This window comes from Lepus europaeus, chromosome 9 (genome assembly GCF_033115175.1).
Source record: "Lepus europaeus isolate LE1 chromosome 9, mLepTim1.pri, whole genome shotgun sequence".
Taxonomy (NCBI): domain Eukaryota; kingdom Metazoa; phylum Chordata; class Mammalia; order Lagomorpha; family Leporidae; genus Lepus; species Lepus europaeus.
Window position 1 is genome coordinate 24,025,068 of NC_084835.1, and position 26,796 is coordinate 24,051,863.

At 59.5% G+C, this 26,796-nt stretch overlaps 2 protein-coding genes across 9 annotated transcripts in view; one reads left to right on the forward strand and one right to left on the reverse strand.

The window, feature by feature from the left end:
• Window positions 1-336: 336 nt before the first annotated feature.
• MST1 (macrophage stimulating 1) lies at window positions 337-4,845 on the reverse strand. 2 transcript variants are annotated; one of them, XM_062200883.1, is made up of 18 exons: window positions 4,737-4,845; window positions 3,931-4,078; window positions 3,736-3,848; window positions 3,543-3,657; window positions 3,328-3,464; window positions 3,132-3,252; window positions 2,891-3,009; window positions 2,584-2,752; window positions 2,347-2,477; window positions 2,161-2,263; window positions 1,917-2,053; window positions 1,791-1,826; window positions 1,573-1,693; window positions 1,394-1,471; window positions 1,113-1,259; window positions 932-1,038; window positions 691-830; window positions 337-571 (listed from the first exon to the last, which is right to left on the reverse strand). In XM_062200883.1, the coding sequence occupies exons 1-18, from the start codon at window positions 4,828-4,830 to the stop codon at window positions 410-412; spliced, it is 2,178 nt and encodes a 725-aa protein (XP_062056867.1). In that variant the 5' UTR covers window positions 4,831-4,845; the 3' UTR covers window positions 337-409. The 2 variants fall into 2 exon arrangements, with proteins under 2 accessions (XP_062056867.1, XP_062056868.1); XM_062200884.1 differs by lacking the exon at window positions 2,347-2,477 and having other exon boundaries at window positions 2,891-3,013; window positions 3,140-3,252.
• Window positions 4,846-4,931: 86 nt separating this feature from the next.
• Window positions 4,932-26,796, forward strand: part of RNF123 (ring finger protein 123) — a 34,455-nt gene continuing 12,590 nt past the window's right edge. For 3 of the 7 annotated variants that reach the window (XM_062200875.1, XM_062200880.1, XM_062200881.1), the window contains exons 1-26: window positions 5,647-5,709; window positions 8,464-8,581; window positions 8,832-8,916; window positions 13,720-13,799; window positions 13,940-14,034; window positions 15,118-15,172; window positions 15,285-15,370; window positions 15,586-15,672; window positions 15,897-15,964; window positions 16,090-16,215; window positions 16,585-16,699; window positions 16,784-16,888; window positions 17,270-17,395; window positions 17,513-17,605; window positions 17,683-17,756; window positions 18,497-18,614; window positions 18,789-18,888; window positions 19,074-19,135; window positions 19,277-19,348; window positions 19,533-19,653; window positions 20,309-20,410; window positions 21,574-21,680; window positions 21,912-22,110; window positions 22,439-22,584; window positions 22,829-22,912; window positions 23,487-23,594. In XM_062200875.1, the coding sequence (XP_062056859.1) occupies window positions 8,500-8,581; window positions 8,832-8,916; window positions 13,720-13,799; window positions 13,940-14,034; window positions 15,118-15,172; window positions 15,285-15,370; window positions 15,586-15,672; window positions 15,897-15,964; window positions 16,090-16,215; window positions 16,585-16,699; window positions 16,784-16,888; window positions 17,270-17,395; window positions 17,513-17,605; window positions 17,683-17,756; window positions 18,497-18,614; window positions 18,789-18,888; window positions 19,074-19,135; window positions 19,277-19,348; window positions 19,533-19,653; window positions 20,309-20,410; window positions 21,574-21,680; window positions 21,912-22,110; window positions 22,439-22,584; window positions 22,829-22,912; window positions 23,487-23,594 (2,496 nt within the window). In that variant the 5' untranslated portion in view covers window positions 5,647-5,709; window positions 8,464-8,499. Of the gene's footprint in view, window positions 5,313-5,646; window positions 5,710-6,783; window positions 7,682-8,400; window positions 8,582-8,831; window positions 8,917-13,719; window positions 13,800-13,939; window positions 14,035-15,117; window positions 15,173-15,284; window positions 15,371-15,585; window positions 15,673-15,896; window positions 15,965-16,089; window positions 16,216-16,584; window positions 16,700-16,783; window positions 16,889-17,269; window positions 17,396-17,512; window positions 17,606-17,682; window positions 17,757-18,496; window positions 18,615-18,788; window positions 18,889-19,073; window positions 19,136-19,276; window positions 19,349-19,532; window positions 19,654-20,308; window positions 20,411-21,573; window positions 21,681-21,911; window positions 22,111-22,438; window positions 22,585-22,828; window positions 22,913-23,486; window positions 23,595-26,796 lie in introns of those variants that run through there. The other 4 variants (XM_062200877.1, XM_062200879.1, XM_062200876.1 and 1 more) reach the window with 4 other exon arrangements.

A 26,796-nucleotide genomic window follows, 5' to 3' on the forward strand; every position in this document is an offset into this window, starting at 1 on the left:
CTTTGTACCAGGCCATCCCTAGGCCCCCTCGGGGCTCACAGACCCCAGGTCCTGGGTATGGCAGCCATGAGGGCTTCATCTGCATCCAGTGAGAGGAAAGGCAGTGAGTGGCTCAGTCTGCCGTCCTGGCCAGCTAGGACTCTGACCTGGCTAGCTCTGTCGCCACAGCCCTGCCTGTTAGAAGCTGCTGCGTAGCACCCTCCTCCTCCCAAGAGTGTGACCAGAGGACCAGTGAGCCCTTGCCCTTCCATGGCACCCACAGGCCGAGTCAGGCCTAGGTTCAGACCACCCGGGTCCAGGCAAGGAGTCGCCGACTCATTCCCTGGAAACAGAGGCTTGAAGAGGAAAGGTGGCTTTATGTGTGACAGGAAGTTATGTCCTCCCCAGGGCACATGGGGTCGGAGCCAGGCTAGTCCAGCCTCATGACCTTGTGAATCCAGTCCACAAACACAGAGACACGCGTGAAGACGGCTGGCCAGAGGGGCCGTGCACACACTCGGTTGGGGATTATAAGTCCCTCCAGGACCCAGCAGTCGTGGGTAAAGCAGGCAAGTGGGCCCCCGTAGTCACCCTGGCAGGTAAGAGAACGGGTGAGGATGCTGGGCCATGGCAGTGACTAGCCCCCTTGGTGAGGATGTCATTGCCGACCGCACAGGTCTCCCCGGGCTGGCCCGGGAGCTGGCCACTGACCTCACAGGCTCCCACGGGGGCCAGCAGGCCCTCAGTGCACATCTCACTCTCTCGCACGCGTCCGCGGTGCTTGACGTTACACTCCTGGTTGGAGATGACGTTCAGCGAGGCCACGTTCAGCACCGTGTCATCCCCTGTCCCTATGGCAAGGGGAATGAGGAAGAGGAGCGGGCCCTCAGGAAGGGTCCAGGGCTGGGCCTCCCGGCACGGCATAGCATATTCCTGTGCACTCTGTTCTTACCTTGGGTGCCGCCCCAGCCTGCGATCTCACACTTGGTGCCCGGAGGCACCACGTACTGCTCCGGGGGCAGGCAGATGAGGGCCACACGTTGGTTCAGGGTCACCGGTCTTCAGCAGGAATGAAGGCACTCAGGGTCGGAGGTGAGGCTCAGCACCGCCTCACCCCTCAGCTTGTTACATACCTCTCCAGCTTGAGCAGGACCAGCTGGGAGCCCGAGGGCCCACACACCATCTTGGCTACTGGGACCCGCTGGAGGCCTGGCTCCCCAGGCTGGGGGTTCTGGAACAGGGTGCCCAGCCATACCTCATAGCCCACCAGAGGCACATGGCTGGGAAAGAGGCTCTCCTGGGTCATTCAGACACCCAGTCTGCTGTCCCAGGCTCAGGTGGCTGGGGGGGGGGGGGGACGCGGGTACCAGGGCAAGGGGGTGGGTCTGGGACCCCAGGACCAAGCGGGGCTCACCAGGAGGAGAAGCATTGCCGGGCAGTCAGTACCCACTGTTCCTTCACCAGGGACCCCCCACAGAAATGCTGGCCCTGCCTGGAGTGGGGGTTAGGAGAGGGAACCGTGAGTCTTGGGACGAGTGTAGGACTGCCGTCTTCTGGCATAACCACAGAGGACTCAGCCTTTGCTGTCCTCACCGGTTCCGCAAGCTGACGGTCCAGGGTGAGTTCCCTGGCTGGCCCCCCACCACTCGCAGCTTGGAGCGCCGTTGGTCCAGCCGATCCACCCTCTTGCCACACTTCTCAAACAGCACCTGGTCTGGAGAGGGAGGGGGCGGGTGGTAGGCAGCGAGACCCCAGCTGAGTGGAGGAAAAGCATAAAGGGGCGTCCACCTGCGACTGACCAGGGTTCATACCTGGAGGGTCCAGAATGGACGGTGGCTGATCATCATCTGAAACACCAAGTTCATCCAGGTTAAGGAAAACAGCCCTTGGCCATGGTTGCTCACCACGGGTTCTAGGGGGACTGTCAGCAGCCTCACCGCAGCGTTGCAGGGCACAGTAGTCAAATGGGGTCCCTGGGTCGGTAGTGTAGCACCAGGGCCCGTGGCTATCTCCGTCCGGATTCCGGCAGAAGTTTTCCTCTAGTTGAGCTTGTGGGGCTGAGGTGGGCGTGAACCTAGGCGGGAAGGGGAGCAGTCAGCCGGCTAGTCTCAAACCCTCGCCTGGCGCCAGGAGGGCACGGCAGGGCATGCAGCCCAGGGTTAAGGCCTCAGGCGGGCTCACTGCGGCTTGTGTGGCGTCTCTGCCGACCAGTGCTGGCAGGGGATGCCCTTGCGAGTCTTGCTGACCCGGCCGCGGTAGTGCTCCCCTGCGCCGTGGTAGCAGCCTGCAACAGGCAGGCGAGGACAGCTGTCAGCTTCTGCCTCAACCCAGCTCTCCAACTCCACGCCCCTCTGCTCAGGACCTCACCCTCTGGCCGCATGTCGTCAGTGCAGCGCTGGATCTGGTAGCAGAAGGCCACACGCATTCCAGGCCGGGTGGTGAAGCACCAGGGTGCCTCCGAGCCATCGGGGTTCCGGCAGAAGTTCTCGCGAAGGTCCCTGAGCAGACACTGCCATTGGCGGGGGACGGGATCCCACCTGGCCCACCAGCCAGCCCCCGGGGGGGGGGGGCCCTCCGTGGGGTGCGCCCCGCCCACTGCCTCACTTGCATGCGTATTTCGCAGGCTCGAAACGGTGCTGGTGCGGACTCTGAGCGTCCCAGCGCTGGCAGGGCACGCCTGCGGCAGTGGCATTGACGGTGCCCCTGTAGTCCTCACCCCTCCCGCGGAAGCAGTTGAGAGTCGTAGCTTGGGGTCGCGGCTGTGCCTCAGAACCTTGGACGGACCGAGGCGGGTCGGAACCAGGGCGGGAGGGGATCGGAGCTGTGGCTGGGACCCGACCCGCCGCCGGGCCACGCCCAGCCCCTCGCCCCTCCCCTGCACGTCCGGGGCCCGGGGTCCCTTCGGCCCTACCGCAGCGAGGGAGGTCGCAGAACTCCCGCTCCAGCTTCGGGTCGGTGGTGTAGCACCAGGGTCTTTCAGAGCCGTCAGGATTCCGGCAGTAGTTGTCGTCCAGGCCTTGGTCGAGGAACCTGGGGGCGACAGGGAGGCGTGAGCACGAGGGGGGGGTGGGGCGGGGGCAGGCCCCGTCTGGCCCCGCCCAGTCGCCTTCTATAGAGATCTCCGCCCCCGGAGGGCCCCTGCTCGCACTTACTTCCCAGGCTCGAAGGGGTGCGCGTGCGGGTGCTGCAGGTCCCAGCGCTGGCACTCGCGTCCCGACTCCGTGCGGTCCACCGCGCCTCGGTAATTCTCGCCATTGCACCAAACACAAGCGGCTGGAGACCCAGGGCCCGAGCGTTCGCGGACCGGCCTGGGCCTGTCCTTCCCTCCCCGGGCTTAACTGCACTTACCCTCCCGGCAGGACTTGATACCGCAGGTCTGGAAGCGCACAGCAGGGTCTGTCGTGTAGCACCAGGGGCCCCCAGGGTCCCCGTCCGGGTTCCGGCAGAAGTTCTCTTCCAGGCCGTTCCGGAGTGTGGGCGTGTACCTGGGGCCAGAAAGTGTCACTCTAGCGCTAGCTGGGGGTGGGCTCTGGATAGGGACAGAGGGAAGATGCCTGTCTCACTTGTGGTCATTGGGAAACCTGTGGCTCCAGGCCTGGCATGGCAAGCCACTTGCAGTTGTGGCCACGGTGCCCCGGTACCCAACCCCATTGTCCATGATGCAGGTCCGTACATAGTCTGGGAGAAAGAGATCGAAGGTCAACGTTGACTGAGACCCTAGAGCCCCATCCCACTGCCCCTGCCCCTCCGCACAACCTTTCTTCTGGAAGAGATCACAGCGCCCAGACTGCTGCAACCATGTGTAGGGCGAGTTCTGGGTCCATGGGAGAAGTTGGCAACCATGGCTGCTCACATTGTAGTGGAAGGCCCTGGGCAGAAAGGCAGCACCGAGTTACCCAGTGCCCCCAGTTCCCATGTGCCTGGACTCATCTGGGTCCCTTGGTCACCCACCGGCAGTCCAATAGGGGCTGGCAGCGCCCGGCACACTCCTCAGCATTTGCCACATCTTCCTGCCAAGGCCCAGGCACCACTGCATGGAGAAGGTGCTGCAGTTCTGTGCCCCGGAGCACTTGGAAGTCGTTCAGTGGTGACCGCTGCCCTGCAGGGTAGCCAACAGTGGTGGGCACAGGGCAGGTGGGAGCACATGTCATAGTGTGAGTCACAGTGTGTGTATTGGCGTGACCACACACTGTTCATTCAGGGGATCAAAGATACAAGATGGGTCCTGTGTGTACTCTCAGGGCCAGCTCAGTGCCCCCTGCATAGGGTGGGAGAAGCAGGCCCAGACACAGTGGTTCCCAGTAGGCACTGGGCTCAGGTTTAACATGTACACTCCATGGCAGCACTAGGTGATGGGGCTTGCTCTATAAAGCGCGTCCCATTTCATCTCTTAAAGGAGAATGCTAAAGCTCAGAACCCTGGTGCCTCCGGGCAGGCACCCAGCCTAGGCAGTCCCACTTCGTGTCTGGGCTGTCATGAGCACAATGGCACATGCTAGGTGAGGGGGGAGAGCAGGCTCGGGGCGGTCTCTGCCTGCTGTGTGGGTGCCTCTGGTCCCAGCACTGCCTCAGTGCTGCAGCAGATGGAGGCCTCAGTGACAGCGTGTCTGTGCGTTCCCAGGGCTTCCCAGCTCCCTGCAAGAAGTCAAGGACACCTGGCCATGCCCAGCCGGAAACTGACCTCGCGGTCAGGTTAGCGTGGGCCCAAGGCCAACCTCCTCCTGAATGCAGACAGGGATCGGGGAAGGGGGCACTCACCAGGGGCCCCTGAGCACCACGTCAGAAGCAGCAACAGTGGGAGCCACCTCATCCTGCCTGCCGGAGGCTGCACTGTGACCCACCACAGCCCCATCCGGGAAGTTGTGAAACCTGTCCCTACGGGATTGGGTGGCTCGAGGCCCACGCCCCCACGGGCAGAGAGACCCTGTGGCAGGAGCCAGTAGGGCCCAGGCCTCAGGCTCCGTGAGTCAGATGCAGAAGCCTCATCCTGGCACAGCTAGGCCCCTAAGAGGCCTCTCTATGTAGCCGGCAGGTGTCAGGAAGTGAGGACACTTGAGGTGCCGCGGGCCAGGGGTGAACAAGCCTAGACTACCAGAGAACCTGTGGACATGGCAGCTGCCAGAGGCCTGGGTTCTAGCCCCTGCGTGGTAACGTGAACATTTTCCAAGCCTCAGTTTTCCCCTGTGATGTGGGGAACATTGCCTGCCCCAACCGCAGCACGGCCACCCCCTTTTGGTGCCTTATCTGCCCCAGCTGTAGGCAAGGCAGGCCACGCCCCTGGCAGCCGAACCCAGGGAGGCCCACGCCACCTGCCAGAAGTCTCATCTTGGGAAGGTGAGTAAGGGCGTGCGCTGGCCTTAAATCGGGGAGGGGGTGACAGGCAGCGGGACTCCTGCTGCGGGGCCTTTCAGACGGGCTGGGGGACATCTGGGTCAGGCAGAAGTTGACAGGTGGTCTAGGGTCCCCGATGGGAAATCGCGTGCGGGCTAGGAGCGCGCCAGGGCACGCAGGGGTCAAAAACAGGTGGACCCTCTCGGGAAGCCAGTGCCAGGAAGCAGCCGGCAGGTGGCCACGGAACCGGGCTCCCCGCTCCCCGCGGAGGCCGATCGCGGGCCGGTGCGCGTGCGCGGACGGCGGCGCGCGATTGGGCGCGCGGCTTGGCCCTGGACGGGCGCCGTAGCGGAGAGGCTGGGCGGATGTTGTGAGCCGGTCGCGGCGGCCGAGGCTGGGGGTGAGTGAGGGGAGGCCGGGCTCCGAGCGGGGCGGGTCCCCGCGGCTCCCCTCGCGGCCCAGGCGTGTCCAGTGCCAGGGCGCCCGCCGCGCGTGGAATGGCGGCCTGCGGTGCGGGCTGCGGGCGGGTGCTGTCCTGCCAGGTCTTCTGGAGCTTGGGGCTAGACGGGGGCGACTTGGGGGAGCCGTGCGCTGCTGCCCTCGGCGTCCTTGGGCTCCGAGACGGAGTCCTCCGGCGGGACTGGGCAGGATGGCCGGGGCAAGGAGTCCTCGGACAGGGCCAGGGTCCGCCTTTCACCTGGGTCCTCAGCGCCTGACAGCTGGGGTGGGGGCTCTCTACAAGGTTCGCTGGCCAGGAGTGCCCGCGTCCGATCATTGCCACAGCTGCTCTGGCGTGAGAGGAGGCGGGGCTCTAATCGCGGACGCCCGCCGAGGGTCCGCAGATGGGTGGCAGGGCGGGAGAATCACCCAGCAGGCAAGGGTGGTGCGGGGAGGCGAGGGTTCGTGAGGGTAGCAGAGGGCCTGTTTGGGCTGAGATAAGAGGCTGGGCTGCAGGGAAGGGCGTGCTGGCTAAGGCTGTGCCGGAGGGCCGAGCTCTAGAAGGGAGCTGATAGAACTTTGTGTGATGGCAGAGATGCGCTCCAGCTGTGCTGTCCGGCGTGGTAGCCATTAGCTACATGTGGTCGCTGAGCCCTTGAAGTGGGGCTAATTGAGCAACTGGAATTTTAATTTTGTTTAAAATATTTGTTTACTTATTTGAAAGAAAAGAGAGATCTTCCGTCCGCTGGTTCACTCCCCAAATGGCCAACACAGCTAGGGCTGGGCCAGGCTGAAGCCAGAAGCTTCATGCAGGTCTCCTACGCGGGGCAGCAGGGACCCAAATACTTGGGTCATCTTCCATTGCTTTCCCAGGCACATTAGCAGGGAGCGGAATGGTAAGTGCAACTGCTGGATTCAGACCTGCACTCATACGGATGCCAGCATTGCAGGTGGTGGCTTAACCTGCTGTGCCACAAGGCTAGGCCCACATTTTTAATTTTTAAAAAAGATTTATGTTTGAAGGCCGGCGCCACGGCTCGCTAGGCTAATCCTTTGCCTGCAGCGCCAGCACCCCGGGTTCTAGTCCCAGTTGGGGCGCCGAATTCTGTCCCGGTTGCTCCTCTTCCAGTCCAGCTCTCTGCTATGGCCCGGGAAGGCAGTGGAGGATGGCCCAAGTGCTTGGGCCCTGCACCCGCATGGGAGACCAGGAGGAAGCACCTGGCTCCTGGCTTTGGATCTGCGCAGTACAGGCCGTAGCGGCCATTTGGGGGGTGAACCAATGGAAAAAGGAAGACCTTTCTCTCTGTCTCTCTCTCTCTCACTGTCTAACCCTGCCTGTCAAAAAAAAAAAAAAACTTATGTTTGAAAGTCAGAATGGCAGAGAGGGCATGATATCCATCTTCCAGCTGCTGGTTCAGTCCCCAAATGGCTGCAACAGCCAGGGCTGGACCAGACTGAAGTCAGGAACCAGGAACTTCATCTGGGTCTCCCAGTCTGCTATATGCATGGCAGGGGCCCAGACACCTAGGCCATCACCCACTGCCTATCCAGACACGTTAGCAGGGAGCTAATGGAAGGATTAGAAACAAAGCAACCTGGTCTTGCACCTGTACTCTTATATGGATACTTGTGTTGCAAGCAGCAGGTTAATGTGGTTTGCTACAGCAATGGCCCCGAATTTTTTTTTTTAAAGATTTATTTATTTATTTGAAAGAGTTACAGAGAGTGACAGAGAAAGAGGGAGAGAGGTCTTCCATCTGCTGGTTCACTCCCCAAAGCCAGGAGCCTGGAGCTGCTTCTGGGACTCCCACACAGGTGCAGGGGCCCTGCGACTTGGGGTGTCTTCTGCTTTCCCAGGCCATAGCACAGAGCGGGATTGGAAGTGGAGTAGCTGGGACTCGAACTGCTGCCCATGTGGGATGCCGGCACCGCAGGTGATGGCTCCACCCGCTATGCTACAGCGCCAACCCCAGCCCTGAATTTTTAATTTTTAAAACTTTAATTCAGGTTTAAACAACCACTGTGTTGGGCAACACAGCTGTAGGTCATAGGCCAGCTCCAGGAACTTAATTCAGGTTCTGGAGCAGCTGTAGCAAATGACATGTGAGGGCTTGACCATGGTGGGAAGAACAATGAAGCCTGCAATGAGGGCTGAGCAGGCGTGGTGCGTGCATGGAGTGGGAAGTCGTATGTGTGAGTGGCAATGAGAAAACTGGTGGGACCGGGCCTGAGAAGAGGTCCTGACCTCAGCGGTGTAACTGGGCCTGTGGCTGAGGATGGACCGGTCAGCCATGTCTGCACTTGCGGGAATGTGCTGTGGGGTTCTTTGTCCTGAGTATGAGCTGGGCCCAGTGTAGCTTATGACAGACATGGATACAGGGGCTCTGCCTGGGTCATCTTGCTTTGGTCTGCTCTCCGCAGAGCTGAGACATTTAGTATGGTTCGGCGAACAAATGCCTGGCACCTGCACTCTGCTGGGTCCTGTGCTGAGCACTGGGACACAGCAGAGGAAGGCATCGTTGCTGCCGATGGGCCCAGACCCCACCTGCCTTCCCCGTGTGGGCAGCTGGGAGTTTCTGCTCTCCCCTGCCCGGTACTGGTACGCGTGTGTGCTTCTGGTCTCGCCTGCTCCCAAGCCTTCCTGCCGTTGCAGGCGGAGGTCGGGTGTGGGGGCCCTTGGCAGGCCTTGAGTAGACGGGCTCTGCGTCTGGCTCAGCCTCCAGGAGCACTGACTGCCCATGGGAGATGAAGGATGGCGTCCAAGGGGGCCGGCGTGTCTCTCTCCCGCAAGAGCTATAGGCTGACCTCAGAGGCGGAGACATCCAGGGTCACAGGTAAGGGCTGGTAGGGCAGGGAGGAGGCCCCGTGTGCTGGGGACAGGAGAAGGAAGGGAGAAACAGGTCCCGAGAGCCTCAGGACTTGCTGCTCCCGTTGGTGTGAGCCAGCTCTTCCAGTGGGGCAGTGCACCCAGCACGGCTGTTTCTCTGACCGCCGTGGCTGCCCTATGACCAGTGGTCTGCGGGGCCGGCAGGGGCCGGGAGCCACACTGACTGTAACCTTTTCTCTCTCTGACCTGCGGCCCAGGCATTGTGCACGAGAAGCTGCTGAATGACTACCTGCACCGCATCTTTTCCTCTCCCGACCACACAACACCGACAGCCACCAGCAGGTACGGCCGGGTGGTAGCCCCTCCTCATTATGCTGGGCCAGCCCAGAGGCTGCAGGTGTGGGCAAGGGGGCTCGGGCTCTGGCCTCACTCTGCTGCTCTTAGCTTTGAGACCTCTGGCCAGAGAGGCTGCCTTGTGGACCCACTTCTTCCTCTCTGCAGACAGTCTAGCTCCTTCTCTCTGCAGGTACTGTGAAGGTCACGGCACAGGTTCAGTACCCAGGTAACACATGGCACCTACTCTGCACTCAGCATCGGGTTCCCCAGGTGCCTGCCCACACCTCTGCCCCACCCCGGCCCACTGTAGCCCATCTGAACCTGTAAATACAAACCTCACCAGGCTCTCCTCCTCGTGAGTTTAATGTGGGAAAGATACAAGTACACTTCAGTAGAAGCTTAGACGCAGAAGGACAGGGTCTGTCACTTTGTTGTTTTAATGTGACCACTTGAATATGATTCCTTTCTGTTTCCTTTATCTCACAATGGATATAGTTCAGACTATGCTGTCCAGAAAGCCTTAAATGTTTCTGGCACCTTCAATTATTTTTTATTTTTAGGATTTATTTATTTGAAAGAGAAAGAGCGAGCGAGAGCAAGCTTCCATTCACTGGTTCATTCCCCAAATGGCTGCAACGTTTAGGGCAGTGCCAGCCCAAAGCCAGGAGCCAGGAGCCTCATCCTGGTCTCCCGTATGGGTGCAGGGTCCTACGCACTTGGGCCATCCTTCACTGCTTTCCCAGGTGCATTAGCAGGGCGCTGGATGGGAAGTGGAGCAGCCAGGACTCAAACCAGTGCCGTATGGAGTGCCTGCAGAGTAGGCAGCAGCTCAACCAGTTACACCACAGTGCTGCCTCCCCCTCCTTTTTTAAGAATTATTTGATTTGAAAAAGTCCCAGAGAGAGAGTGAGAGACAGAGCGAGCTTCCATCCATTGGTTCACTCCCCAAATGGCTACAACATCTGGGACTGAGCCAGGCTGGAGCCTCGAGCCAGGAGCTCCATCTGGATCTCCCACATGGGTGCAGGGGCCATCTTCCATTGTTTTCCCAGGCACATTAGCGAGGAACTCAATGGGAAATAGAACAGCTGGGGCTCTAACTGGTTCTCATATGGGGTGCTGGCATCACAGGCTAGAGCTTGACCTGCTGTGCTGCAATTGGCACCCTTAAGGAAGCGTTTTACTGAGCTACCATTAGAATAAAAAACACACTTAAAGCAACAGCTCAGTAGGTTTTAATATCCACGTAACCTGTGAAGCCATCATTACCGTGGAGGTAATGAACAGCCCTCACTTCTGGAAGTTTATAGACATTTGATTCTTATTTTTTTCTAATACACATGATCTTTTTAAAAAAGATTAATTTTATATGTGTGATCTTTTTAATTCTGTTTTTTTTCCATTAAATAAAAAAGATTTATTTATTTGAAAGGTGGAATTACAGAGAAAGAGGGAGAGAAAAAGAGAGGTAGGTGTCTTTCATCTATTGGTTCACTCCTTAGAAGGCTGCAACAGCCACGGCTGAGCCATGCTGGAGCCAGGAGCTTCTTCCAGGTCTCCCAAATGGGTGGCAAAGGCCCAAGCACTTGGGCCATCCTCCACTGCTTTCTCAGGTACATTAGTAGGGAGCTGGATGGGAAGTGGAGCAGCCAGGACTTGAACCAGCACCCATATGGATGCTGCTTAATCTGCTGTGCCACAGTGGTAGCCCCAGAATCCATTTTAAAAAAATTTTTTTTCACTGTCTACTTCTAATGTATAAAAACATTTTTTAAAAATTTATTTGGCAGGGGGGAGCCCGATGCTGTTACTCACTTGGTTAATCCTCTGCTTGCAGCACCAGCATCCTATATGGGCGCTAGGTTCTAGTCCCAGTTGCTCCTCTTCCGGTCCAGCTCTCTGCTGTGGCCCAGAAAGCCAGTGGAGGATGGCCCAAGTGCTTGGGCCCTGCACCCGCATGGGAGACCAGGAGAAGCACCTGGCTCCTGGCTTCGGATCGGCGCAGCGCCAGCCGTGGCGGCCATTTGGGGAGTGAACCAACAGAAGGAAGACCTTTCTCTCTGACTCTGTCTCTCACTTTCTGTAACTCTACCTGTCAAATAAAAAAACAATAAAAATAAAAATTTATTTGAGGGGCCGATGCTGTGGCACAGTGAGTTAACGCCCTGGCCTGACGTGCCGGCATTCCATATGGATGCTGGTTCAAAACCTGGCTGCTCCACTTCCGATCCAGCTCCCTGCTATGGCCTGGGAAAGCAGTGGAGGATGGCCTAAGTCCTTGGGCCCCTGCACCCACATGGGAGACCCAGAAGAAGCTCCTGGCTCCGGCCGTTGTGGCCAATTGGAAAGTGAACCGTTGGATGGAAGATCTCTCTCTCTCTTTGCCTCTCCTCTCTCTGTGTAACTCTGACTTTCGAGTAAATAAATAAATCTTTAAAATAATTTATTTGAGAGACAGGGACCTTGTCAACTGTTCAAATGCCTGCAATAGCCCCCAAATGCCTGCAACAGCCAGGGCTAGGCTGAGCCAGGCCAAAGCTGGGATCCCGTAACCTGGTTCAGGGACTCAAATACTTTATCCATCACCTGCTGTCTCCCAGGGTGTATACTAGCAGGAAGCTGGAATTGGGAGTGGATCTGGGGTTTGAATCTAGGCACTGTGATAAGTGACACATGGCAACCCAAGCAGTGTCTCAGCCACTAGGCCAAACCCTTGTCCCTGAGTCCTTTTTTTTTATCATTAAGCGTTATCCCATGAGTGTCCTTCCCCATTATAAATTCATCTCCATTGGCATCTGTTAGGGCCAGGGTCTGCTGTGGTGCATACCACTGCCCTGGTTTGGAGCAGCTTTTGCTGTTGTAAACGGTGCTGTGAGGATGCCCAGGGTAGGAGTCATGTGGATGAAGTGAATCACAATCACTTTTTTTTTTTAAGATTTATTTATTTATTTGAAAGTCAGAGTTAAACAGAGAGAGGAGAGACAGAGAGAGAAAGGTCTTCCATCCACTGGTTCACTCCCCAACTGGCCGCAATGGCCAGAGCTGGGCCGATTCAAAGCCAGGAGCCAGGAGCTTCTTCTGGGTCTCCCACATGGGTACAGGGGCCTAAGGACTTGGGCCATCTTCCCGTGCTTTCCCAGGCCAAAGCAGAGAGCTGGATCAGAAGTGGAGCAGCCAGGGCTCAAACCGGTGCCCATATGGGATGCTGGCACTACAGGTGGTGGCTGTACCCGCTACGCCACAGCACTGCCCCCACCCCCCAATCACTTTAAGATGGTTGCCAAATGATTTCAAAGAACTATAGAGGCTCTCCCTGCCCCCATCCCCCCCAAAAGCTGTGTCATTGCCTATTATATTTCCGTAGCTGTGATGATCAGAGGGTTCCTACTTGTACCCAGCCCTAGTCCTGGCCCGTTTCCAGGGCCATCTGAGCCCTACCTCGTCTGACACCAGAGATGGTCCTGCTGCCAGCGCTGTGGCCGCCAGGAGGGAGAGCAGGTGGCAGGGCCGTCCATCAGTGGTTGTGGGCTGGGACCTGGAAATCCAGAAGCGGCAGGCAAGTGCTGGGATTGGCCAAACTGTGGTGCTGCGGGCACTCCGGGAGGCTGTCTCAGGATGACTGCCCACAGCTGTGGGTCAGTTCTTGGGGCAGCCAGGAGCTTTGTTTTGGGGGATGGTGCCCTGTAGTTCTCTCAAGTGTGGGCCGGCAAGAACTGCTTTTGAGGAACCTCCTTTCCCCTTGGGCCCATTTGTGTATTCAAAGATGGGATTGGCTTTAGCCCTCCATGCTGCTGGGCACCACGTGGCTTGGCCTGGGGCTCAGCAGGGGTGAGGAGGGACCTTGACACATGTCCACCTCCTGCAGCTCAGGGTCAGTAGCAGCTTACAGCAGGGAAAGGCTTGGTCCCCCAAGCCTGGTCTACCTTGCCAGAGCTGGTGCTTTGACCCATCCGCATTGCCTTCCAGAGCCTACTGTCTGGTCGGATGAGTGGGATGGGAACTGGGATTAAAGGCGTCAGGGCAGGTGCTGACAGTCTTGGGGCTGGCTGCAGAGGGGCATCAGGCCTCTGCTCCAAGTCCCGCTGGTTACCACCACCGTACTCTGCTATTCTTAGCAGTTGAGCTCAGGACAGAGCTGGCCAGCACTTCACAGTGACCTTTCTCTCCTCTGAGCACGTGTACTAAGAGGATCATGGGGCTGCCCTGGCGGATTTTTCCAGCCTTTTGGCTGCAGCAGGTGTCAGACAGGTGTGCCCTGTGCTCTGCTGGCCATCTATGGACAAATGGACAGAGCCAGCACAGCAGCTAATGCCAGGACATGTCTGAGTCCGCACAGATTCCCCTGGCTGGGTGGTGGGAGACTGGAAATCTGCCCGTAAAGGAACCATGGGCCTAGGTCAGGGGCTGGCCCAGGTGAGCCTGGTGCTGGCCACTGCGGGGACTGGAATTTCTCCAGCCTTCGCTCAAATATCAACACAACCACCTGCAAGAGTGCACAGCCCTGGGCTCTGCCCAGGACATGTGTGTTTCCTAGACTCTTCAGTGTCTCTGACGTGGAGCTGTCACTCTTTCTGTACAGTTAGGGGATTAGGGCCTAGAGGAACTGTCACGTTTAACAGTCCTCGGTGTGCAGAGTAGGATTTGTTACCATTTTGCGTGTAGAGGATAATCCAGCTTTCCACACTCCTGCATGTTGGGATCTAGGCAGCCATCCTCTGAAGCTCTGGGGAGGGAGAGGAGTCAGGGGTTAGTGTCATCCGGCTGATTTCAAGGACTTGTGGGCCCCTGGCAGCCTCTCACTCTCCCCAGGAAACCCTTGAACTTCCAGAACCTTCCAGAACACCTGGACCAGCTGCTGCAGGTGGACAGTGAAGATGAAGAAAGCGAGGGTATGTGACAGCCTGGAGTGCATTGGGGTGCAGAACGGGGACCTGGAGGGCCCTGGAGACTTTTCCGGTGAGCTCAGTACCCTCTCTACGTTCTGTCAGACGCTTTGCCCTGCCTGACCCCACACCTCTCCCCTTTGCAGGACAGGTTGAAGGGCGGCTTGGCCCATCCACTGTGGTCCTGGACCACACGGGTGGCTTTGAAGGGCTTCTCCTCGTGGACGATGACCTCCTCGGGGTGAGTGTGGTGAAATGGGGGCCCCAGGTCCATCTTCTTTTTTTTTTTTTTTTTTTTGACAGAGTGGATAGTGAGAGATAGAGAGAAAGGTCTTCCTTTTTGCCGCTGGTTCACCCTCCAATGGCCGCCACGGCTGGCACACTGTGGCCAGCAGACTGTGCTGATCCGATGGCAGGAGCCAGGTGTTTCTCCTGATCTCCCATGGGGTGCAGGGCCCAAGGACTTGGGCCATCCTCCTCTGCACTCCCGGGCCATAGCAGAGAGCTGGCCTGGAAGAGGGGCAACAGGGACAGAATCTGGCACCCCGACCGGGACTAGAACCCAGTGTGCTGGCACCGCAAGGCGGAGGATTAGCCTATTGAGCCGTGGCGCCGGCCTTTTTTTTTTTTTTTTTTTTTTTTTTTTTAAGATTTATTCATTTATTTGAAAGAGAGAGAGAGGATAGAGAGGTCTCCTTTCTGCTGGTTCCTTCCCCAAGATGGCCACAACAGCCAGGACCAGGCCAGACCGAAGTCAAGAGCCAGGAGATTATTCTGAGTCTCCCTTGTGGACACAGAGGCCCAAGGATTTGGGCTGTCTTCCGCTGCTTTCCCAGGCTCATTAGCAGAGAGAGCTGGATTAGAAGAGCAGCCAGAACTGTAACTGGCACCCTTGTGGGATGCCAGCACTACCGACAGCGGCTTAGCCTGCTGCACCACAGCACCAGTCCTGTCCATCTCCTTGCGACATAGCCCAGGCTTCTCTTGATGTGGCCCTGGTCTTTCCACTCCTCTGGATGGGGCCACAGCTCTAACCTGGTCCTGCTCTGGCCCCAGCCCATGATGTCCTCAGCCCCCAAACCTGCAGACATAGCCCTGAAACCCTCTTGAGGTATCCCCAGCCCCAAGGTCTTCCCAGCATGGCCCTGACCCAGATTCCCTGTTGACACAGGCCTAGCCTCTGCCACACTGTTCAGGTGCAGTGTGGTGCTGGCCATGGAGGGAAGCACCCCAGGGCCAGCTCAGGTGGAGGTGGGATCTTCGACCCTTGGGAAGGAAGTCTGTGTAGCTGAAAGGAAGCTGACCACCCCTCTCCTTCATCCAGGTGATTGGACACAGCAACTTTGGCACCATCCGCTCTACCACGTGTGTGTACAAAGGTGAGGCCATCCTCTGCTGCAGCCCAGGGAGTCGGGAGGAAGTTTGAGGACCCAAGTCCAAGGCGAGAGGCGGTCCTTGTCCACCCGTAACGCCTGACTCGGCTCTCTCCAGGGAAGTGGGTCTACGAGGTGCTCATCTCCTCCCAGGGGCTCATGCAGATTGGCTGGTGCACCATCAACTGCCGCTTCAATCAGGAGGTACACGCGGTGGAGGGACCTTTGGCAGCCCTCGGGCCTGGCCTTCTCTCTGGAGGAGGAGTGTGTCCCCCCCATCCCAGGGCCCCCAGCCCAGAGAACACCCCTCTCCCCTTTCCTGAATGCATCAGCTGCCCTCTCCAGAGCCAGGTGGGTCTGAGGGTGGTGACGGGTGGGCTTGGTCCTGCCCCCCAACCTCACGGGCAGTTCCTCCCTAGGAGGGGGTGGGCGACACACACAACTCCTACGCCTATGATGGCAACCGGGTGCGCAAGTGGAACGTGACCACCACAAATTACGGCAAGGTGAGAGCCAAGCCTCATATGGGCCAGCTGGGTCACCTGCCCTGTGACCATCCCCATAGCTAATCTGAAGCCACTGGACCGGCAGGAGAGACTGCGGGGCACCTCTGTCCTTGTGTGGCCAGTCTCTTTGGGCGGTCCTTTGGTGGTCCCGGAAGCGCAGCTGGGACTGCAGAGGGAGTGGGCCGCTGGGCTGCTTGTGTCTTAAGGGCCACCTTTTGTGGCAGGCATGGGCAGCGGGGGACATTGTAAGCTGCCTCATCGACCTGGACGATGGCACTCTCTCCTTCTGCCTGTGAGTCTCCCACCTCACAGCGTCCGCAGACCGGCCTCAGGTTCCCTGTGCCTGGAAGGGGAGCCTGAGGGTGGGCAGCCACGCCCTTCTTAGCACTGGCTCCCAACACCCCCCTTCTCCTCCAGAAATGGTGTGTCGCTGGGCACCGCCTTTGAGAACCTGTCCAGGGGTCTGGGGATGGCCTACTTCCCTGCCATCAGCCTGTCTTTCAAGGAGTCCGTGGCTTTCAACTTCGGCAGCCGTCCGCTGCGATATCGTTTTGGGAAGGTGGCTGTGGGCCGCTTGGAAGCTCCCAGGGAACCTGGGCTGAGAAGCTTCTTGCGTCCGGAGCATCGTGGGCTGCTGCTGTGAGGAGTGGGAGGGCGCAGCCTAGGTGGGTGCCGAGGACCACAGCCTTGCGGCCACCTGGCTGGGTGGGGAGCTCTGTTGCTTCCCCTGAATAGATGTCGACCATGAAGTGGGCAAGAGAACGTTCACTCCGCAGAGAGCCAGTGGGGAGCAGTGACGCAGAGCGGACACCACGGCCCTGCCCTGGGGCCCTGACCCCTCCTCGGGACTCCAGGGGAGGGCGGGCTGCCTCTGAGCGCGGATCAGGTGTTGCTGCCTTAACTCTGTGGCACCTACCCTGTGGCGGGCTACCGGCCCCTGCAGGACCCCCCGTGTGCTGACCTGACGCGGGCACAGAGGCTGCTGGGCTGCTTCCGGGCAGTGCTTAGCGTGGAGCTGGACCCCATGGTGAGCCAGGGGCTGGCCGGGTACTCTGGGGCCTTGCACAGCCCTCAGGGCCTCACAGCCCTCTCTCCCTGTGTCCCCCACCAGGAAGGGCGGCTGGTAGAGAAGGAGAGCTCTGAGTGGCAGTTGCAGGGCCAGCCCACTGTCCTCCTCACACTGGCCCACATCTTCCATCGCTTCGCCCCGCTCCTGGTGAGGGGACCTCACAGACGGGAAGACATGTCTGGCTGGACACGCCCGTGCCAGGGGTTGGGATGCTGTGGTGTGCAAGGCCCAGTAGTGCCCACTGCAGGATCCCCATGGGCATGGAGTCCTCAGACCTGAAGGACCGTTCCCCAGGGAGGAGGGGACATCGAGAAAGGATTGGAGGGTGGTGAGAAAACCGCGTGTGCTGAGCCCGAGAAGGGCCATGGGACAGAGACCCTTCCTGGCCCTTTGTTAGCCTCTGGAAGGGCTCATCCACGTGTCGGGGTTGCTGGGGGGACCCACGGCTCTGCCACAGGCCCGAGCTTTCAGCAGGGCCTCGGCCACGTGCCCAGGCAGCCCGCCCCTCACCGCCTGCTCTCGCTGCAGCACCAGGTGTACTTGGTGGAGGCTGTGCTCATGAGCTTCCTGCTGGGCATCGTGGAGAAGGCCACACCCACACAGGCACAGTCGGTGGTGCACCAGATCCTGGACCTCTTGTGGCTCTTCATGGAGGTGAGGCTCCGGACCCCAACCTCAGGCTAGGCCGTCAGGCTCCGCTGGGGTGAGGGAGAGGTAGGGGAGGGTCTTGAAATAGCTGCCCTGTCAGCTCCCCCCCACCCCGCCCCCCAGGACTACGAGGTACAGGATTGCCTCAAGCAGTTGATGATGTCTCTGCTGCGGCTGTACCGGTTCTCGCCCATCGTCCCGGACCTGGGCCTGCAGGTGGGAGCACCCTAACCTGTCCCTGCCCTGAGCCCCTTGGGTCTCACCCACCCGCCCTGAGCACCCATTCTCCACAGATCCACTACCTGCGGCTCACTATCGCCATCCTGAGACATCAGAAGTCCCGCAAATTTCTGCTTAGCAACGTCCTGTATCCTCCCCTTGCTACCAGGCAGGCGAGACATGTGGCACTGTGGGGTCAGCAGAGGCCAGGGAGGGCAGTGATCAGTCCCCCGGGAGGCTCAGGAGGCCCAGAGCTGCCCAGTATGTGAGCCCTTGTCCCAGGGCCAGCCACGGAGGAAAGACAGGGCAGAGGACCCGAGCCTGCAGCCCACCCAAGTAAGGGCTTGTGGGTGACTGCAGGCTCCAGGCTACGTGGCAGCGGGGGCAGGGCCACCAAGGCCTGTCCTCTGCAGGTGCCTGTCCCTTTGACCGTGTTCTGCCACGGAGATTGGGGCGGTAGCCCTTGCTGCTTCCCCAAAATGTTGAGATGTGCATCGATCTAGAGGACCCAGCATTGGGTCCCTGGCTGGGAGGCCTAACCTTAGGGTCATCTTCCTGCTCTTGGGTCTTCTGGCCTCGAGAGGCAGAAAAAGTTGGACGATACGGGGACCAGGGTTGGACCCAGGGCCTCTCTGCCTCCCTTCCCACAGGCGTCTGTTCCTGTGACAAGCCTTGCCATGCGCCTGCTAGGTACTGGGCTTGATGGGCTTGGCAGCCAGAGGTCTTTCTTGAGGCTCGTGATCTGGGGAGACAGGCACATAGTGGCAGTGGAACCCGGATGGTGGGAGAGCCCTGGTGGGCGCGTCCTGGTGTGGACTTCCCAGGTGGTCCCATGACGGTGTACAGGGCCCACCGTGGTGAGTAGAGCTGTGCCTTGACTGCCACCAGCTTCGACGTGCTCCGGTCAGTGGTCTTCTTCTACATCAAGAGCCCCCTGCGTGTGGAGGAGGCTGGCCTGCAGGAGCTCATTCCCACCACCTGGTGGCCCCACCGCTCCAGCAGGGAGGTGAGCAGCGTCCCGTGAGGGTGGCTCAGGGGAGCCAAGCTACCTGGCGCTTAGCTCATGAGAGCTCTTCCCCAGCTCTGGTCCCTGCAGTCCAGGGGCTGGGGTGGGTCTTTGAAGTAGCCTTAGGTGAGTGCTAGGTGACTCTCTGTGGTGTGTGCCCCCGTTCCTGTCCAGGGCAAAGACAGCGCGGAGGACCGGGCAGAGGCTGCGGAGGAGCGGCCCCGCCGGCGGGCCTACGAACGGGGCTGCCAGCGGCTCAAGAAGCGCATCGAAGGTCGGCCCTGGCGAGGGCGGGGGACCCTGGTGGTTGTCCCTGGTGGTTGTCCCTGGGGGGTGCTTGGTAGTGACCATGCCTGGGTTGGGTTTGAGGAGCCCTAGTGGTGGGTGGAGGCTTCTCCTAGACCTGCTACCCCTTCCCGCTCCTGGGAGCTGAGGGCCCTGTTCGCTGCCCACCCCTAGTGGTGGAAGCCCTGCAGGTCCAGATCTTGAAGCTGCTGCTGGACAATAAAGATGACAATGGGGTGAGTGACTCCCACACGCCCGGCAGGGTCTCTGGAGGAGGGTAGTGTGCTGGGCCCCGAGACCCAGGGGACACTGAGCCCGTCTGGGCTGGGCCAGCATTCTCTGCTCATCTCAGGCTCATTTTTCCCTCTGCTTTTAAGGGTGAAGCTTCTAGGTACATTTTCCTGACCAAGTTTCGAAAGTTTCTGCAAGAGAACGCCAGTGGCCGGGGGGTAGGTGCCCTCAAGGCCTGCCTGCCTGTTGGGGACCCCTGACTCTGCTGCAGGGCCTGCGCCCTGGCTTCCAGCACCTCTCGGGCCGCAGCAGTCCTGCTCACCCCAGGGTCCCGGGGCAGGGCCTAGGGTGAGCTGGGCTCTGGCCTGGCACCGATGCCTGTTGTATTCCCTGTGCCCCCAGAACATGCCCACGCTCTGCCCCCCTGAGTACATGGTCTGCTTCTTGCACCGGCTCATTTCCGCCCTGCGGTACTATTGGGATGAATACAAGGCTTCCAACCCCCGTGCTTCCTTCAGTGAGGGTGAGTGGTGCCAGGGCCCTAGGTCCGCGAGGCTGGGCAGAGCCCAGCCCAGGGCAGTCTATAGTGTTGGTGTGGAGCGCTGAGCTGAGGGGGTGGGGGAGGGGGCTGTCCCTCGCCTCCCGCCCAGCTGAGTCCTTCCCTACCTACAGGTGGCTTCTGCACTGGGGCAGCAGGAGCCCTGCCCTCCAGGACTGCTGAGCCCACGTTTGCTCTCACTGTCCCCACAGGCTCCTTCCCATTACGGGCTCTTGTCCTCGGTCCCTAGCCCACCCAGCTCTGTGCAGTCCTTCGTAAGGCTGCCTTGGGTGGGTGCTGGGGGACCTTGTGTTTGTGTGGGACAGAGTCCCCAGGGGTCAGTGGGAGCTTTGCCACCCTGGATGAGGGCGTCCCGAGGGTTGGGGGTGGGCCTTCACTGCTTGTCCCGTGAGTGACTGATGATAAGAACTCCCCCTTCCTCCCTAGTTGCATTGTTGCTAATGGGGTGGGGGAGGTAGGGGAGGCCTAGGCTCGCGGCCCCATTCTCTGCTTTGGTGGGTGGGTGGCCAAAGCCAGAAGTCCCTGGCTGTGCTAGGCCAGAGTTGGGGAGAAGGGGGCTTTGGGGAGGGTCTTTCTGCTGGGCCCTGACTGACGGTTCGGTCTCCCTGACCCCTTGCAGAGGCCTACATCCCACCCCAGGTCTTCTATAATGGCAAAGTGGACTACTTTGACTTGCAGCGCCTCGGGGGCCTCCTTTCACATCTTCGGAAGACCCTCAAAGGTGTGTGCAGTCCCCTGGGCAGTGAGCAGTCCCTGAGCCTGCTCCACTGTGAGTGCTGAGCTATCCTGGGCCCACCAGAGGGCGCTCGCGTCTCTCCACCCTCTCCGCCAGGAGGTGTGCTCTGCTGGCCCAGCCTCTGCCGCTCAGCCAGCTCCCCCTTCCCTGCAGTACCCGCCCCAAGGAAGGCTGGGAAGGCTGTCGCGAACCAGGGTCAGGCGTGCTGACAGGACCCGGGATCTGGGTGGGCTGGGGGCGGGGGACATAGAGGTGCTGCCTGCGGGACTGAGCGCAGGTAGCTGCAGGGGGAAAGGCTGGGAGCAGAGGGTGAGCGAAGACAGGTGCGCCAGCACGGCCAGCACGGCCTGAGGTGGTGGGCAGTGCTGTGGAGGCAGGGGGTGCTGGGAGATAGGACCCTGAGCGGCCACAAAGCAGGTGTGGACTCAGGCCGCTTTGGAAGTCACAGAGACAGGGACTGAGGCTGGGGTCTGCACTGGCTACTGCAGCGTGGGAAACAGTGCAGGGGCTGCAAAAGGAGGCAGGGAGCCCAGGTGTCCAGGCAGCAGGGTAAGAGCTGTGCCAGAGATGTAGGAGAAGGGCACAGGCGAAGGGGGGAGTCAGGTGTCCCCAGGTTTCCTGCCAGAGGTCATGTGGAGGGAGCACCATCAGGGACAGGGGCTGCAGAAGGGGTCTGAGGTGACAAGTTCAGTGGCGGCTGTTGTATGTTTGTGGTGCCCAGGGCTGTGACTGGGAGTGAGGCCTGGGCTGCAGCCAGAGTTGGTGCAGGCAGCTGTCAGTGTGGAGGGGACTGACCTAGGCTGAGGCTTGACTGCCAGGGCAGTGTGCAGAGTGGGGCGAGCAGAGGCCTGGGCAGCCCAGGGATCTCCTCTTGTTTAGGGAGCAGAGGAGAAGAGGCCCAGCAGAGCAAGAGGTCAGGGAAACAAAGGCAGGGCCTGATGGGGCGGGGGGGATGCCTCCTGCGGCCGAGCTGCTGCTGAGCACGGGGCCCTTGGGATGCAGAGAGGAGGCTGGGCTGGGGTAGATGGGGGGCTGAGGGACAGGCACAGTGGTGTGTAGGGCCCCCCAAGGCCTCCTGCCTAGCCTGGTGACCCCATGCTGTCCTGGGCAACCCGACCCCGGCCTAAGAGGCCTGCTGTTCCTCCTAGATGACCTTGCTTCCAAAGCCAACATCGTGATCGACCCGCTGGAGCTCCAGGCGACCACCATGGACGACCTGGACGAGGATGAGGAGCCAGCCCCTGCTGCGGCCCAGGTGCTGCAGAGGGACAGGCCGGGGGCTTCCCAGGGGGCTTCTCCTCCTCAGATGTTCACGAGTGTCACAGGGCCATCCCCTCCGCAGCAAGAGGCTTCTCGCCAGGCACCTGCCACAGTGGGGGGAGGAGGAACTCCTCCTTCCATTCCCCAACCCCGCAGATCAGGGGAACCCTGAGCGGGCCCTGGTCCCGGGGAGCTGAGCTGCTCTGTCCCCCTCTCTCTACTGCAGCGCCCTGTGCAGGCCCTCGCCGTGGGGGGCGCCCTGCCCCTGCCTCGGCCCGGCTGGCTCAGCTCTCCAACCCTGGGCCGAGCTAACCGCTTCCTCAGCACAGCAGCCGTGAGCCTCATGACCCCACGGCGGCCCCTGAGCACCTCGGAGAAAGTGAAGGTCCGCACCCTGAGCGTGGAGCAAAGGACCCGGGAGGACAGTAGGTGCTGGGTGTGGCCGGGAGGACGCGGCAGGGCATCCCCGCCCCCAGCAAAGCCAGAGAACCCCCCCCCCCCCCCGCCCCACGCCCCTCAGCCCTGGCAGCCTCCCAAGGGCGCAGGAAATCAATGCTACAGAAATAGTTCCTGGTGCTGCCAGGCCTCGCCCTGCCACCCTCCCCCGCCAGCCACATGCTCCCTGCAGGCCCCAGCTTGGGCTCAGGAAGGGGGAGAGGGTTCCCTGTCTCGCGGTGGGCCCACCCAGCCTGCACAGGCTCAGGCTAAGGACCCGACTGCCCCGACCCTCACCTGCCTGCCCTCCGCTCGCAGTTGAGGGCAGCCACTGGAACGAAGGCTTGCTGCTGGGGCGGCCCCCTGAGGAGCCTGAGCAGCCGCTCACCGAGAACTCGCTGCTGGAAGTCCTGGATGGCGCCATCATGATGTATAACCTCAGCGTGCACCAGCAGCTGGGCAAGGTCTCTCAGCGGTGGCCCCTGCCTGTTGGGCGGGGGTGTGGTGCGTGTGCCAGGGGCAGCACGTGAGCGTGCACCAAGACCGCTCTCTGCCACTACTGCTTAGGCCTGAGCTGGCTGACTTCTGAGGAGGGGCTGCCCTGGGCCCCAGAGTGGGAACTAGGCTGGGCCGGGGTGCAGGCTGGGTCTGCAGCAGCCTGCGTGAGGTGACCAAGGGTCGCCCTGCACATTTGGTGTCCCTTGCTAGATGGTGGGTGTGTCTGACGACGTGAACGAGTATGCCATGGCCCTGAGGGACACAGAGGACAAGATCCGCCGGTGCCCCAAGCGGGTAAGGCTCGGACAGGCAGGCAGGCAGGTCTTGGGAGAGGGGGTCAGGCAGGGACAGGAGCTTGCTGGGCTTCTAGGGCAGCCTGCAAAGGGAATCTGCTTCCGGGGACTGCCCCCTAGTTCTCCTCGTCCCCAGCCCCACCCTGACCAAACACACCAGTGAGAGCGGGGCTGGCAGCAGGGCCTGACCTGAGCCCTGTCATCCAACAAGCGTCGCGCCAGGGTGGCCTCCCTCCAGCCCACTAAGTGCTGCTGCACCACTCTCCTCGTCAATTATGGATCCGCCCTGAGTGCTTCTGCAGCCGCTCGCAGAGTCAGCAGGAGTGGAGCCCAGCCCCTGCCCCCGGAGCCCCTCCGCCACACCGTCCCTGGCTTGGGGAGCGGGGCCAGTGTGCCCGGGCTGGGCTTCCCTGGCAGACTTCCCCTCCGCGCTCTGCAGAGGCCCGAGCTGGGCCTCACTTCCGCGTCCTGAGAGCTATTGAGGTCACCAGCGGGTCAGAGCCGAAGTAGAGCCCAGCCCCCAGGCGCTGGTGGCTGGGGCAGCGTCCTGAGCGTCCTTTCACTGTGGCTGCCAGAGGAAGGACATCCTTGCAGAGTTGACCAAGAGCCAGAAGGTGTTCTCGGAGAAGCTTGACCACCTGAGCCGCCGTCTCGCGTGGGTGCATGCCACTGTCTACTCCCAGGTGAGTCGGCGTGACCTTGGCCAGGGGCTTCCCCCCACAGCCTCACTGTAGGACCGTGGACTAGGCAGGGTCGTGCCAGGACCCTTGAAGCCCCCTGCGCTCAGGCCTCTGGTGCAGAGGCCCCTCCCCTTGAGACCCTCCGTGGCCTCGTGCCACTTCCCAAGGATTTGAGTAGGGGCCGTTTCTGGACCACTGGTATGCCTCCAGCTCATGCATCATTGCCTCAAGGACAAGGTCTGTCTCTGCCTGCCTCTTCTGCCAGCTCATCAGGGGCTCTGTGGTCTTCCCTGAACCCCAGCCCGCGACGCACCTGCCACTCCCCAGGCACGTGTGTTCCCTGCCCGCCCATGCATTCATCTGCTCATTCGTTCAGTGACAAACCCCAAGCCTGGACTGTGCACGTGGCGTCCTGGACCCCAGAGATGTGTGGCAGGGAAAGAGAAGGGAGCCCTCGCCCTCCGAGGGCTCCAGGCCTGCTGGGCTGTGCGGATGGACAGACTGGCTGAAGCCTGACCTGGGCCCAGCCCTCTGGACTTGTCTCCTCTGCCTGCTGGCAGCTCTCCCCCACCAGCCTGTGCTCCGGGACTGTCCTAAGTGCCCGTGTCAGGGCATCTGCTGTCTTGGGTGTGCCCTGCCCCAGAGCTTAGGGATACAGGCCCTTGGTGTCCCTATCTCTGCTGGGTGCGTCTCCTGGTGGCTCTTCCAGCTCCACTGCCTCCTTTTACCTGCCCCTCCCCCTGCTGCCACAGCCTCGCCTCCTGCAGATGATCTTTGCGGAGGAACCTCCTCTTCTCACACGGGGACCACCGGCCTCCCTAGGCAGTCTGGCTACCCCTTCTCACACCATCTTCTCTGGACCCTTGCCTTCCTATTTCTCTGCCCCCCCCTTTTTTTTTAATTTATTTACTTTAAAGGTGAATCAGTAGTAGAGGCAGAGAGAGAGAGGTCTTCCACCTGCTGGTTCACTCCCCAAGTGGCCACCAACAGCTGGAGCTGCGCTGATCCGAAGTCGGGAGCCTCAAGCTTCTTTCAGGTTTCCTACATGGGTGCAGGGACCTAAGGACTTGGGCCATCTTCTACTGCTTTCCCAGGCCACAGCAGAGAGCTGGATCAGAAGTGGTGTAGCCAGAACTCAAACTGGCACCCATATGGGATACTGGCACTGCAGGCACAGCTTTACTGCTACGCCACAGCGCCAGCCCCCTCCCTTCTTTTTAAATTGGGATAGAGTGTACATGATGGGGACGGCATCATGGCATGGCAAGTTAAGTTGCTACTTGGGACACCTGTGTCCCGTATCAGAGTGCCTCTTTGGGGTCCTGGCTACTGTGCGCTTCTGATTCAGCCTCCTGCTAATGCGGCTGGAATACATCGTGGGAGACAAGGATAGAGTTGTTGGCTTCTGCTCGGCCCAGACCTAGCTCTCATGGGCATTCTGTGGAGTGAACCAGCAGATAAAAGATCTCTCTCTCTCTGTCAAATAAATAAGTTATTTGAACTCCATCCTGGTCTCCCATCTTCTGCTGCCTTCCCAGGTGCATTAGCAGGAAGCTGGATCAGAAGTGGAGCAGCCAGAACTCCAGCTGGCATGCCTATGAAGTGCAGGTACCCCAAGCAGCAGCTTACCCCATGTGCCTGGATGTGCACTCAGGGGATGTAACCAGAGTGGGACTTGTGGGCCAGGCAGTAGTTCTGTGTTTAAGTTGTTGAGGACCTGCCCATCCGTCTTCCCCAATGCCTGGACCATTCCACCTTCCCACTCACAGTGCACACTGGTTCCAGCTGGTCCACAGCCTCTGCAGCGCTCGTCTTCTGTGTTTGTGATAGCAGCCGTCCTAATGAGGCCGACTCGGCGCCTCTGCCCCACTAGCGACTGCTGATGTCGAGCATCTTCTTGTGTGCTTATTGGTCATTTGGGCATCATCTTTGGAGAAGTGCTTTTCCCCATTTTTGATGGGGTTGTTTGGTTTGTTGTGGTGGAGTTGTAGGAATTCTCTGTGTGTCCTGGATATTAGCCCCTGATATTAGATACATGATTCGTGAATAGTGGGTGGCCTTTTTATTCCATTGATTGTGTCCTTTGGTGCACAAAGAGTTTTAGGTTTTTTGTTGTTGTTGTTGTTGTTTTAAGATTTATTTATTTACTTAAGAGGCAGAGTTACAGAGAGAGGGAGAGATGGAGAGTTCTTTTGATCTGCTGGTTCACTCCCCAGAGGGCTGCAACGGCCAGAGATGGGTTTTTCTGAAACCAGGAACTGCTTCTGGTCTCCTAGGTGGATGCAGGGGCCCAAGGACTTGGGCCATCTTCCACCACTTTCCCCGGCCATCAGCAGGGAGCTGGATCAGAGGTGGAGCAGCCAGGACTCAAACTGGTACCCAAACTGGCACTGCAGGCAGATGCTTAAACTACAGCACAGCACCAGCCCTGAGAGTTTTAGGTTTGATTCTGTCCAGTCTATCTAGTTTTTCTTTTGTTGCATATGCTTTTGGTATCATATCCATGGTATCATTGCCAAATGCTACATTGTGCCAAATCCAACATCATGAAATAAATCTTGGGAAGAAAAAAATGATTTGAGCATATATCTGCAGGTTTATTTCTGGGCTATCTGTTCTATCCCATAGGTCTGTGTGTGTGTCTTTTTTTTTAAAGATTTATTTATCTAGAGACACATAGTTACAGAGGTAGAGACAGAGCGAGAGGTCTTCCATCTGCTGGTTCACTCACCAAATGGCTGCAATGGCTGGAGCTGGGCCAATCTGAAGCCAGAAGCCAGGAGCTTCTTCCAGGTCTCCCACGGGGGTGCAGGGGCCCAAGGATTTCAGCCATCTTCCACTGCTTTCTCGGGCCATTAGCAGGGAGCTGTTTGGGAAGTGGAGCAGGCAGTACTCAAACCAGTGCCCATATGGAATGCCAGTGCCACAAGTGGAGGCTTATCCTGGTACGACACATCCCCATATGCCAATGCTATGCTGTTTTGTAGTACTAAGGATTTATTTATTTGAAAGTCAAGTTACAGAGAGGGAGGGAGAGACAGATCTTCCATCCAATGGTCTTGATCTGTTTTTTGTTTTTAATTTGAAGAATTTGTTTATTTTTATTCTATTTGAAGGGCAGAAAGCAGTAGCAGAGATCTTCCACCTGCTGGTTCACTCTCCAAATGCAGGCAACAGCTAGCGCTGGGCCAGGCCTGAGGCAGGA

Excerpts from the sequence above, each read along its gene's own strand:
- MST1 (XM_062200883.1), bottom strand. The coding sequence starts at position 4,830 with ATGGGGCTGTGGTGGGTCACAGTGCAGCCTCCGGCAGGCAGGATGAGG. Across the intron at positions 3,253-3,327 it reads TATCAAGTCCTGCCGGGAGG|CCGCTTGTGTTTGGTGCAAT; the intron begins GTAAGTGCAGTT and ends CTGGGTCTCCAG. Across the intron at positions 572-690 it reads CCCCCGTGGGAGCCTGTGAG|GGTGACTACGGGGGCCCACT; the intron begins GTCAGTGGCCAG and ends CTTACCTGCCAG.